General features: G+C 34.1%; 1 protein-coding gene across 1 annotated transcript in view; it reads left to right on the top strand.

Annotated features, from left to right (window-relative positions):
* Window positions 1-13,051, top strand: part of LOC121377208 (teneurin-a-like) — a 30,329-nt gene extending 17,278 nt beyond the window's left edge. The window contains exons 5-8 of the mRNA XM_041505115.1: window positions 5,362-5,448; window positions 7,109-7,201; window positions 8,306-8,435; window positions 10,818-13,051. Coding sequence (XP_041361049.1) covers window positions 5,362-5,448; window positions 7,109-7,201; window positions 8,306-8,435; window positions 10,818-10,911 — 404 coding nt within the window. The 3' untranslated portion in view covers window positions 10,912-13,051. The remainder of the gene's footprint in view (window positions 1-5,361; window positions 5,449-7,108; window positions 7,202-8,305; window positions 8,436-10,817) is intronic.
* The last annotated feature ends 776 nt before the right edge of the window (window positions 13,052-13,827 follow it).

Below are 13,827 nucleotides of genomic sequence, written 5' to 3' on the forward strand. Positions count from 1 at the left end.
AAAACGTGTTGTTTTTTAAATGCGCGGTCAGTCTAGGATCGATCCCCATCGGCGGGTATATAAAAGACCATGGTATGTGATATCCTGTTTGTGGGATGGTACATATCAATGATCCCTTGCTAAAAAAAAAATGTAGTGGGTTTTCAAGGCGCGTGTAAGGATTTCAGCGGGGTTGGGGTTATAGACTGTTGAGCGAAGTTTATATGGGGCCATGCTCCCCCAAAAAAATACATTTCAATTTTTTGTAAGCTTGGGCAAGGGTTTCGACCTCCAATACCCTCCCCTTGCACATGCACCCGATTCCTCTCTAAGATTATATGTCAAAATTACCAAATGTTAGACATCCAACAGCAGATGTAAGGAAGGGTAGGATATGTTTTATTTAACGATGCACTCAACACATTTTATTTACGCTTGTATGGGGTCGGATGATTATTAAATCAATATGCCCTAACTTTGATGTCGTTAAACTACACTAACTACCTTTTCCAAACGAAAGAATATTTGAATTTGTCGATTTTAACACGTAAAATTAAGAAGTGAAAACGTTCATTGTCTACTTTAGTATATTTTTATTTTAAAAATATAAACATGATTAATGTGTTACTAGTATACAAACTAAACTTTTGAAAGTTCTACTAACAGTTTATAAAATATTAATTCTGAAATAGGAAAGTACGATTGTCGATAATACGTTGTCAAGATCAAACCGGTTTTAACGAAAGACTAATACCGTATCCTCAAACGAACGTTCTTTGTACAGCGCACCGGCCTCGGTGGCGTCGTGGTTAGGCCATCAGTCTACAGGCTGGTAGGTACTGGGTTCGGATCCCAGTCGAGGCATGGGATTTTTAATCCAGATACCGACTCCAAACCCTGAGTGAGTGCTCCGCAAGGCTCAATGGGTAGGTGTAAACCACTTGCACCGACCAGTGATCCATAACTGGTTCAACAAAGGCCATGGTTTGTGCTATCCTGCCTGTGGGAAGCGCAAATAAAAGATCCCTTGCTGCTAATCGGAAAGAGTAGCCCATGTAGTGGCGACAGCGGGTTTCCTCTCAAAAATCTGTGTGGTCCTTAACCATATGTCTGACGCCATATAACCGTAAATAAAATGTGTTGAGTGCGTCGTTAAATAAAACATTTCTTTCTTTCGTACAACGCAAGATTTCTCTATTTTTTGAGACGAACCCTACAATTTGAAATCGGCAAACGCACGTGTTAACTGAAACTGACACCAGGCTGTCGTTTGTGCTTTGCCGAGCTATGGCAGCACAGGCGACGAATCAAGCCTATACTTTTGACGATCTCCGTTCATAGCGAAAACACATGAGTTTTTTTAAAGTGCATTTGAGCTTGTATTTCATATTTGTACATATTATAATATGGAAACCAGAGACTAACTTTAAATAGCAACCATACACTGAAAGCTGTTCAGCATTCAGAAAACAAAACATGTTGAGCACTAGTTTATTTTTATATAAGAATAACGAGTTCAACCTGCACGTGCCAACTACAAGGCGGATGAAAGAAAGATACTTGGAATCAAGGACAATATGCTCATGTGTGCAGATGTTACATGCAATTAAATTGTACACAAACTATTCAGATGCGTTCTTATTTCTAAAAAAACCCACCCCAAAAACCCCCAACTCACCCAAGTATTGTTCGATACCTGTGAATGTTTATATATAATTAGTTACGATTTAATTACATGTACATTTATATTCAAAGGCAGCCTGAATAGTCTAGTTATCCTATAGCTGCTCGTGTTACATCACTGACACATGTGATACCACTGGCAGCAGTAATGATCACACACCAGATGAGAAACATATCAGAGGTTTTGGTTTGGATAAAAACGCATTGTGATGCAATATTTTTAATGTGACGTCACAATTGTAATTTTCTCTGTTCAGCTTGAAAAATTAAAAACAAAATTTAGTAGAATGGAAATCCCCTTTTATGAAATAAGCTTCTCAATTCGTGACGGTTGACTGTCTTACTTATGTCACGTTAATTAATTTTTAAAACGTCACCTAAGACTAAAGCCTATGTCTTAGCTAACGAGAGTGAAATAAATACAATCATCAACTGTCACTCGTTGTGGAACTTATGTACACAATACAACTACGTCATATTGTCATTAAATTTTGTCTAAACACATCTGAAAACCCCCAGATGTAGGTCAAGGGTCAGAGTTAAGGTCACTGACTTATTCGAGATACACGGCATGTATCCATATACTAGGATTGGTGTTTAAGTTAGGTATCCAGTGGGGGACTAATAACACACTAATACTACATGACATTATAATGTCTATTTATTAAACAATATATAAAAACTAGATCATTCATTCCAATGAATCTGGAAACGGGGTGTCCTTGGAGATGACTCCTAGTTGACAACACTCGTCCACAGTCAGTGCACTGGTGCCCGCCGTGATGAACTACTACATGTCTGCGGACGGCAGACCTTCCAGAGTATACTTGGCCGCAGTCTTCACAAACTGTTCTGAAAAACAAAATTTGAAACATACGATTACGTGTCCTAAACCTGGGGGAGCAGACGAAGATATGCTTAAACTAAGAACATTCTTGGATGGATAATTATATAACGACTTTGCAAAACGTATTTGCTTAATTTAGCTTCCAGGGTACAAACTTTCATCATGACACTTTTTTCGTATATAAATATGAATCGTTTCCTTAAAATAACAAAAAAAAACTTTGGTCATGTTAGTTTTGGCCGTCAAAACAACGAGATTTTTCTTCAATAGCTTTTTTTGTGGTTGAACAAAATCGAGAATTACGTAAACAGATGGTTAGAATATTCATTCTAGAGCCGTATCACACTATAATTTTACTCAGAAAGGCATTTAGCAAGCAGCTGTAAGACACTGTACTCACCGTCGTTGAGCGAAGCGAGCTTTATCCGCTATTTTGATAGTGGTATACGAAGTTCAAGCATGTGTGTGTGTGTGTGTGTGTGTGTGTGTGTGTGTGTATCATATAATATCTTACATTTTCTGTGCAATCAAAGTATGTGATATTTTTCAGATCACATACTTTAAGAATTTAATAACTTTGCAAATTAGATGTAAATTAGTCGAGGTCTCGGCAGTAGGTTTATTGACATTTAAGGAAACGTACTTAGGTGACATTCCATGATCGACGTATGCATTCATAGTCATCAAATAAAAACATTTCAATGGTAATTTGACACTGAAAGCTGTCCAGCGTTCAGAAAACAAAAAACGTTAGGCATTTACTTTATTTTGATGTAAGGACATCCAAAATGACGTCATTCGAGTTTGACGTCATTTTCATTCAAAAATACACCGCGCCACATATTCTTACGTTATTTGAATATCTAGTAATGGCGGACTGGAATTAAAGTTGCGTGTACAGTTTACAAAAACGTAAACTTGAGCTTATAAGATAAAGAGATTATTACCCTCGTATTTCGGTATCGTCAATATTATATATTAGGAATAAAAATAATGTATAATACAATGTTTATTCCTAATATATGATATTGACGATACCGAAAAACACTCTGGTAATGTAATACTCTCTCTCTCTCTCTCTCTCTCTCTCTCTCTCTCTCTCTCTCTCTCTCTCTCTCTCTCTCTCTCTCTCTCTCTCGTTGTCATGGTTTCTTTTGTTAAAGGTAGGTGTATTCACCGATAACCTACACGTTTCCTCCAAAAGTGTAGGTGTATTACAATACACCTACACTTTTGGAGGAAACGTGTAGGTGTATCACGTACGACACACCTACACTTTTCATTTAACTACACCTGTATTTAAAACAAAACAAAAAAACAAACAAAAATTATGAATAATACAATGAACTTTTGTCATAACTTACATTGAAATCCAGAAGGTAATTTCCGTTGTTTCTCATATTTGATGAGCACGTGTTCACATTTGGAGAAGCGCACGACTGCGCGACCGTTACTAACACTTTCCGTCACGTTCACACTTTGCGATGTTTGGTTGCCAACCATTGTCTTTTAAATCCTTCAACACTTGACTAAAGTCTTTGGGTATCCATATTGTTGGAATGTAGACGAATTTCCCCCTTGTGGTACACGTCCAGCTGTCATAACCTGCATTATACAACACCACGCGTTCTTAAACGTGTTTGCGGGAATCAGTAGCGTAACTGTCTCCAAAAACATTTCTCCTCCTGCGGTTACAATTTAAAATCTTCTTGATTGTCCAAATTACAATGCACAGAAAATGAAGTCCATTTAACTAAACAAACAAAAATCTCCATTGTGGCCTTCAAAGTATTTTTTTTCTCGCTGGCTTATTTTCACACCCACGGCCGTCTTTCACAATTCTCCGTTAACAAGAGAAAAGAAAAATGATTTTGCTTGGTGACACTTATCATTTGCATATAACAAAGTTCAAACTATGTTTTCGTAATATTTCAACCAATAGAACAAACCATTTACAAAAATTAGTTTGCTGGCTGACATCATTTGCATATACCAAAGTTCAAATTATGTTTTCGTAATATTTCAACCAATAGAAAGAGCCGTCTAATTAGACATGCGCACTTATTCACAATAGTTCCCTTGAGATATTTACAGCACGATAAGTCTGTTAAAATCATGCAATGTGCGGAACTGTAGTTAGTGCGGTGTCAATTACCCCCTATCCAGTAAATTCCCCAAACTTAAAAAAACTAAAATTAAATATTATTTCACATCATAAAAAGTTGTTTTTTAGACGATCTAAATATAAAAATGTTCTCGGAAATAAACATTTTAGTAGTTTTTCTCGAGAAATATAAACTATGTCCCTGAGTTTTAATATATTCCGATACCAGTACAGCCCCAATACACTGGTTAAACTACATCAAACTGCATTTGCACGCGCGACACCAACAACTGAAATAGACAGTTTCACTGCTCGAAAACAAAATGTGAGGCTCACAACGTCTGGTCCACGTTATTTTCGTTTCATTATTTACTACTTTCTAGTTATTGATTTTATTAGCAATAGAACTAATATAATAATTCACCTTAAGTGGGTAATAAGTCAGTTATACCCTCAATTACTCGGTGTATCAGTGAATATCCCAACAGTTTTGGTCGTGAGAATCTCGTAGGGATATTCACCGATACACCTCGTAAAGCGTGGGTATAACTTACTTTTCCTCGAAATTGTTATCGTTATTTGAAAGCTGTCACAAGGGAACGTTTGTTTTAAATGTATGAGTTGACCTTATTGACAATTGGCACACAAATTACTGGATGCATTAGCAGAATTGGAAAAAACCCAACCCAACCCCATCCACCACAAGTTTATGATTTTACTGGTATGTTTTACTGTTTATCTTTTGCAGAAGATTGCACATTAAAATGTGTACATGGGTATTTGACTGATTCGTGCATTTGCACTTGTGATGAAGATTGGGTTGGTGATAGGTGTGGTATGTCTTGTAGTATCTTTTAACAATAATTGTAGTCTAGTTTACTGGAATATTACAATACTTGTATTAGAAAGTTGTATTAGAAAAATGTTTTCTTTCTTTCCTTGTTTTTCTCCCTCCTGTTTTCAAACCAATTTCTTCAACATATACTTGGAGAGTATGGTTTGGTGGACCCATGTGGAAATGTAAGGCCCCAATGAAAATGTAAGTAGCATGATGCACTAGCAGAATTGAAAAAAAACCCCAAAACAAACAAACAAACAAAAAAAAACCCATGACAAACAAAAAACACAAAAAAAAACCCCCACCAACCCCAATATTTTCTTTAAACGTTTTTATTTTTTTTATTTTTATTATCACTCACTGATTCTCAATGATGTGCATATAAGACCATAGAATAGATAGTATAATATGAATATATTGTGTACCAGATATATTTGATCTTGACGTTAATGGTATTAACATATCAAAGGCCATGGTATGTGCTATCCTGCCTGTGGGATGGTGCATATAAAAGATCCCTTGGTACTAATGGAAAAATGTAGCGGGTTTCATCTCTATGACTCAAAATTACCATATGTTTGACATCCAATAAACAAAACAAACTTCTTTTTTTTAAATGGTATTAACATTCAGTGGGTAATTTGAAGCTAACTTATAGCTTTTTCTCCCTGCTTGGAATTGTAGCAGCATTTTTATTTTATACAGAAATGTCAGTTATACATTATACTTTTGCAGTAAGATTCTATTGAACGAACATTAAGACACACATCGGGAAAATAAAACCACATAAAGTGTATAACCACATAAAGTGTATTGCTGTTCGCTGCAGTAAATAAATCCTATTATTTGCAGATGAGTTAATTATAACATACTTTAAATAAAAAAACCCACTAAAATCTAACAAATACTATTTTTATGTGAAAAAATAACAGAATGAAGAATTAAAGTTATCATATTTTTTGATAACCTAAAATATGATAATGACTTTATCTTGGACGTACTGAAGATTTTTCATGGTTTAGCGTCCATTTCAGATTTTTTAATCTGTGTATTCAGCCAACATTGAAAAATAAACAGTAGGAACATATCTGTTGAATTTTCAGTTTATTTCCTAAACTGAATACATATCTATCATAATGTTTGGTGCAAATTAAGACACTAACTGTCTACTTTGAAGTGAGTTTAAAATAGTTTCATATATATGAATATATAGGCCAGTGCTCTATTTTACTAATTTACATAATCTTTTTTAGAATACTTATTTTGTTATTTGTCATTAGTTGTTTAAATTTCAGCGTACTTGGTTTATTATAATAATATGGCTTAAGCAAATGTTTACGAGAGTTAGTGGGGTGTTGTTCCAGCGTCCTATTTTGATTGGTAAGTAGTGATTAGATGTTCTAAATTTGAGTAATGTTTGTGGTAATATAATAAGATATTTTTCTAATCTAAGGTTTTCTTTAGATATAGTGTACGTTTTACCTCTTGTTGATACAGCTGTTACTATTCCATTGTTGTAAACATTGTGGCCAAATTTGGGTTAAAATTCACAATGATTTTTTTTTTTAATCAAATAACAAAGAACGTTAGAAAATAGTATTAAAAATAACTACATGTTTATCATTTTACCTGTTTCTGTCATGTTTATATCTTGTAGAAACTTGCAACTTGATTTGTGAGAATGGTGCCTCGCTTAGATTAGCATTATGCCGCTGTGATTGTATGGAACCCTGGACCGGAAAAAATTGTGGTATGAATCATCTAAGAATAACTATTATTCTAGTTTCCTAGTATATGACAATATTCAGGGAATGTATAGTTGAACCTAATTTTCTTCTTTCTTCCTTCCTTCCTTTGTTTTATTTCTCTTCTATCGAAACCAGTTTATTTAACAAAAATGCTTCGAAATTGTCCTGTTAAAATAGTGAGATGACAGACAATGATGTGTCGAACTGACCAATTGTTTTGATAGAGGTTTTCTGGTATATAAAGAAACAACAATTATAAGAATAATAAAATCACTGTTTGCAGATTTGGACTTGCCCAATCACGCATATTCCAAAAAGAGTAATAAGAATGTTATATGTGATATTCCATAATTAAAAGTAAGGAATTAATTTAGTGTAGCATTGCTACTGACAGTGTCTGCAGCTTTATTAAGACTATTTCGGTATATTTGTTTGAATTTAATACGTTGTAGTATGACCTTCATGCATCACATGAATACATTAACGACCACAAATTAGCTTCTTTACTTTAATTAACAATAAAACCATTAAAAGATCACAATGAAGCAATTCATTTAAAGATAAGACTGAAATCTGAAGTTGGTATTTATTTCTTTGTAAATTAAAATTTCTAGAACTGACCGAACTATTATACGAGGGGGGGGGGGGGGGGGGAGGGGGAGGAGGAGTTTTGCTCTATAATGCTTGAATATGATTGCTTTGTGCTTCTCAAAACGTATTTTTGTAAATGTCAGTTATGTTCCCTGCGGAACACCAGTCACTCACCTGGAGCTTCCGAATTAAGTGATTTATTACTCACCTGATATTTACAAACATGAAGGAATGGGTAGATATACTCATTCTTTATTGACTTTGAACTAAATAGGTCATAAATTACATGAATGACAGATATAAATATATAAATACACAGGTGAACAATGGTGACACATAATGAAATAATGTACAATGGAAAGTAAGTAAACATTCAATAAATAAATAAATAATATACAAACGACACTAGTGGTAGCTAGCAGCAACACCATTGTTGAGACGTCCATGTTACTCAGATTTGTACAGATTTGGACTGTTATGTTGCGCTCTGTTAACCTAGTTTCGTATATTTTCAGATCAGAGACCTTTAAGAGTAGTAGTGCATGAGACTGAAGGTTTAGGTGTAGGCGTAGGATCTATGGTGGTGCTTGCTATCGCTTCGTTAGTGACCATCACTACTTCTGTGGTTTGGGTAATATACTTCAGGTAATACATTCATTTAGATATTTTCTCTTTCTTCATAAGGATTAGTCTCTCTCTTCTTCTTTTTTTGGGGGGAGGTTGGAGAGGGGTGTATATTTCAGTTAAGTATTGATTCATCTTTAAAAATAAACCCACGTGTTATTGTTATTTACATTGTTTTAATTTCTGATTTAACATCACATTTAACTTTAGTTGGTTAAAATTCTGTTCTGTTTTGTGTTTGTTATTGTAACAATATTCGGTTTGTTCTCCAAGAGATGACAAACAGCTGCAGGGTTGAGGACAACGGCATTTTATTCTACATCATAAAGTATATTTAAGAAACCCTGAAACAATCGAAAATACAATAAGAATACAATACATAACATTACAACAAGAAATGCACACGTACGCAGACACACTCACGCACGCACACACACACAGACACGCACACACAGACACACACATACATATACACACATATATATATGACAGTTTACACATATGACACTTCATATACTGATATAGATAGTTCAACATATATACCTAATCACATACTAATACATGGTTGATACTAAACAATAGATTCACAATGCACATGATATAACACCATATGCTCATCATTTATACACATACACAATCCATACTTTATTAATGCATTCATTACTAATGTTTAACACATTCGTGTACATTACAGCGTCATAAAAATATACACATATATTACAACACAGTCATATAATACATACTTAGTGCGTGTCACTAGGGTTCTAACACCTGGCCAGTAACTGACACATACAGTCAAAGATAGAAATCTGAATAAAAGAATAAACCACTCTTAGTATTCTACAGATACTATAATAGAAAGTACATAATTATATAAATATCTATAGCAAAGAAATAAACTATCTCCTCTGAGATGATGCAGACTGCGCAAACATCTCACTTTCAGTTAACTATCGCACCATATTTAACGTTAAAACCCATTAGTATTTAGTAATAAGAAATCATAATCTTAATTACATTACCATTTAGACATTAGAACTTAATTTAATATATGTCATGTGTTAATTAATTACTTTAGGTAAATATACAGTGAAACCTCTCAAAACCGGACCCTCTGTAAACCGGAATACCCCCAAAACCGGAAATTTTTCAGTCCTTTTTTAAACTCAGTACAGAAAAAAAAACAACCTCTCTAAACTGGATACCTCTTAAAACTGGTCATTTTACTTCGTCCAAAGGGTGTCCGGTTTTGAGGGGTTTCACTGTAGTTGCAAAAGAATTATTTTACGTATTGTTACATTATATAATAATGTATCAACTTAAGCCATAGACACTAATTTACATTCAGTACTTGCCTGTAAACAAATACACTAGATACGGAACATGAATACTACAAATAACCAATACAAATAACTAACCTTATAAATCCTCAAAGAATATACACGAATAGCGATAATATCATTTCCAACCTCAGCCTGAACCTGAACTGTTTTTACGTGCTTATATAACCCATTGTTTTCAAGTACGCTTGTCACGGGCTTAATCTCTGACATCGCCAGTGAGTTAGTTCGAGACAACAGGGGAAAGGGGAAGTTTGAGGTGGGCGGAATTCGGAATAAATTTACAAGTTAGGTCTAAGTCCTAAAGCCAAAAATTGAGTTGTGGAGCACTGGCTGGAATGAGAAATAGCCCAATGGGTCCACCGACGGGGATCGATCCCAGACCGACCACGCAGCAAGCGAACCCTTTACCCGATTGAGGCCAATACACATAACCTTTAGATCTATTTTTTAAATACAATCAACACCCCCTTCCCCGAAATACTTAACTACCTACTAAATTTCAGCTAAATCGGCCCAGAACCATTCTTATAAGATGATAAAACAGGTAACAAAAAAATAACAATAATAATAATAATAATAAAAATACTACTAATAATAAGTAATTCTATCAAAAACAATAGGTTCCCAGATTACAAGGCTTGGGAACATAGTAGTAGTAGTAGTAAAAGGCTTATTTTCTTCTAATTAACATGATACTAGTTATTACTAAGTGTATGCCCCATACATGCATGCATGTGTCTTGTTAAAACGTATCGTTCGACTCTGCCTTGTGCAGAGAAACGATTTTAATATCGGAATACAGTTTTATCGTTTCGATTTGTCGACCTAAAGCTCGTGAGAGTGAAAGCATTTCACGTAGGTAATAGACTTAACAACGCATTGATCAAACTATTTCATGTTATATTGGTTATTGCAATGGTAACATTGAGAATGTTGTTATCATAACACTTAACATAAATAATGCTATTTCTATTTTATGTAACATTGGGAAATTTTGGTATCATAAGACTGTTATGTCATGTAATATTAGGAATAAAGCACAGATTATTTTGTTTTACAGGAAGAGACGAAATGCAAACGATGGGAAGAGCTCGGTACCTAACAAAGACAAAAAAGTCCTATATCAGGCTGATAACCTTGCCTTCCCGATATAATATCTCAGTAATGAAGAAACAAAAGAGACAATACTCTTACAATTTAAAAGTGTTTGTCTTTTCATGTGAAAATATTTCACACAAATAAAGTTTGTTTTCTTTACCTGCACTACTATCTGGCCCGTGCTTATAAACCTTAAAGTCTAGACTTTAATAAAGTCCACACTTTAACGTCATGGCAACGCCATTCAAATGGCATTACGTTAAAGTCTGGACTTTATTAAAGTCTAGACTTTAAGTTTTATAAGCACGGGCCCAGGAGCATATTAGCAGCAGCTATTAAATGTCAAAGATTTGAAAACTTTTAAATGTACTTTCCTGCAGATAAGATTAGATTTGGACTTTGATGAAATATTTTCTAATTGTTTTTAACTAGTAATTCTCGTCAAGGGAGATTCACATATATGAGCGATCAATAAGTGAGTGTCAGTGTCACACCTCTCGTGTCCACACGTCTGACACCAATGTAAGGTCAAGGTCATATTGAACTTAGTTTATAATTGCTAATAGCACGGATTCCTAATAATTAAACTTAATAGTGCATGTTGTTTTGTATGAATATATTTCAGTAAAGATTGATTAGATTGGATAAAGATGGTTTAACATTTTGCTGTTAAAGTTTACGTGTTCGAGTATTTTGCCATTTGCAATAGTGATATGGCACTAGATGTTGTGATTTGTTCACAATCAACTATTAACTAGTATTGATGTCTGCTGAACAAATACGTAGATATAGCGAGATGGCAGTAGATGTTTGATTTGTTCACAATGAACTGTTAACTAGTATTAATGTATGCTAACAAATATGTACGAGAAATAGTGAGATGACAGTACATTTTCTGAGTTGGTCACAATGATCTATAAACTAGTATTAATGTCTGCTAACAAATACATACAAGAAATAGTGAGATGGCAGATATTCAGATTTGTTTACAATGAACTGTTAACATATTAATGTCTTCTAACAAATACATAGAAATAGTGGGATGGCAGTAGATGTTCCGATTTATTCACAATAAACTGTTAACTAGTATTAATGTCTGCTAATCAAATACATAAACATTGTAGCACATCTTGTGAATTGGTTATAATGAACAGTTAACAACTAATATTAATGTCTTCTAACAACTAATAAATACATAGAAATAGTGAGATGACAGTAGATATTCTAAGTTGTCCACAATGAACTATTAACTAGTTTCTGATGTCTGCTAACACAAATGTACTAGAACTAGTGAGGTGGCAGTAGATTTAAGTTACAATGAACTATTAACTAGTATTAATGTCTGCTAACAAATACATACTAGAAATAGTGAGATGGCAGTAGATCTTTTGAGTTGTCCACAATGAACTGTTAACTAGTATTAATGTCTGCTAATAAGAGTGTACTAGAAATAGTGAGATGGCAGTAGATCTTTTGAGTTGTCACAATGAACTGTTAACTAGGATTAATGTCTGCCAACAAGTAAGTAGAAATAGTGAGATGGCAGTAGATCTTTTGAGTTGGTCACAATGAACTGTTAACGTGTATTAATGTCTGCCAACAAGTAAGTAGAAATAGGGAGATGGCAGTAGACCTTTTGAGTTGGTCACAATGAGCTGTTAACTAGTATTAATGTCTGTTAATAAGGTGCTAGAAATAGTGAGATGGAAGTAGATCTTTTTGAATTGTCCACAATGAACTGTTAACTAGTATTAATGTCTGCTGACAAAAATGTACTAGAAATAGTGAGATGGCATATCTTCTGAGTTGGTTATTATGAACTGTTAACAAGTATTAATGTCTGCCAACAAATAAGTAGGAATAGTAGTAGTAAGATGGCAGAAGATATTTGTCAATGTCATATTGAACTTGATTAATAATTGCTAATAAAATTCGAATCCTTTGATGTTCTTTAACCTGTACATGTGTTCATGAATATGTTGCCAAACAAGCTTATGGAGGTTTATGCCCTCAACTGATTTCACTGTGGCTCAAAATGTTTGGTTCCATTTCCACTATTGATAGAATGGCACTATTAATAATAATAATAATAATAGATTTTTTTTTTCTTCAGATCAGTGATCCATAGAACATATTTAAACATCACATACAAAACTGATTACATAATATACAGATTTGACATACACATTAGTACACCGCAGGTGGGCAAGTAGGTCGTTTGAGGTTGTTTCGATTCTGCTTTTCAGCGAATATGCTGTTGAGCGAAGTAAAGCGCCAAAGCTTTTTACTCAATGACTGACAAACATCTTGCTGGCACTGTATGGTCGTCGTTGTCCGATCATTCATCGGTATGCATTATTATAACATATGTTAAGATCCTTCATGGTATCCTGTGTAAATTTCACCCATAATGCACCTGCGTACAAATTACTACAATAACTCACAAATAATTGTGTTTTAACACATTCTGAACATTTTGCAAATCGCCGCAACAACATGTGTGCACGTAAACAAAGGGCTCTATACTGTCGTTTAATGTCTTTATCGTCTTTCATGTTTTTGCATATAATATAACCTAGATATTTATAGTTGTCAACAAATTTCAGTACATTACCACACAAATATACCAAAGGCACATCGATCAACTTCAGTTTCTGGCTCAATACACATATAGTTTTCATTGTATTATATATAATATAATCTTCTGCAAATTTCTCGCAAATCGTTAACATTTATCTTAATGCAGAAATAGATGGGCAAAGAAGTGACATATCATCAGCAAAACTGAAGTTATTTAGAAACACCCCACCAACATTACACCCATCTGCACCTTTCGACAACTGTAGGTTAAGATCATCAATATATATATTAAATAATAAGGGTGATATTATCTCACCTTGACTGACATCATTTGTTACATTAAACTTACAGGAAATATGCACCCCATTTTATACTAAACAGTTTAGTTAAAT

Source organism: Gigantopelta aegis, chromosome 7 (genome assembly GCF_016097555.1).
Source record: "Gigantopelta aegis isolate Gae_Host chromosome 7, Gae_host_genome, whole genome shotgun sequence".
NCBI classification, from domain to species: domain Eukaryota; kingdom Metazoa; phylum Mollusca; class Gastropoda; order Neomphalida; family Peltospiridae; genus Gigantopelta; species Gigantopelta aegis.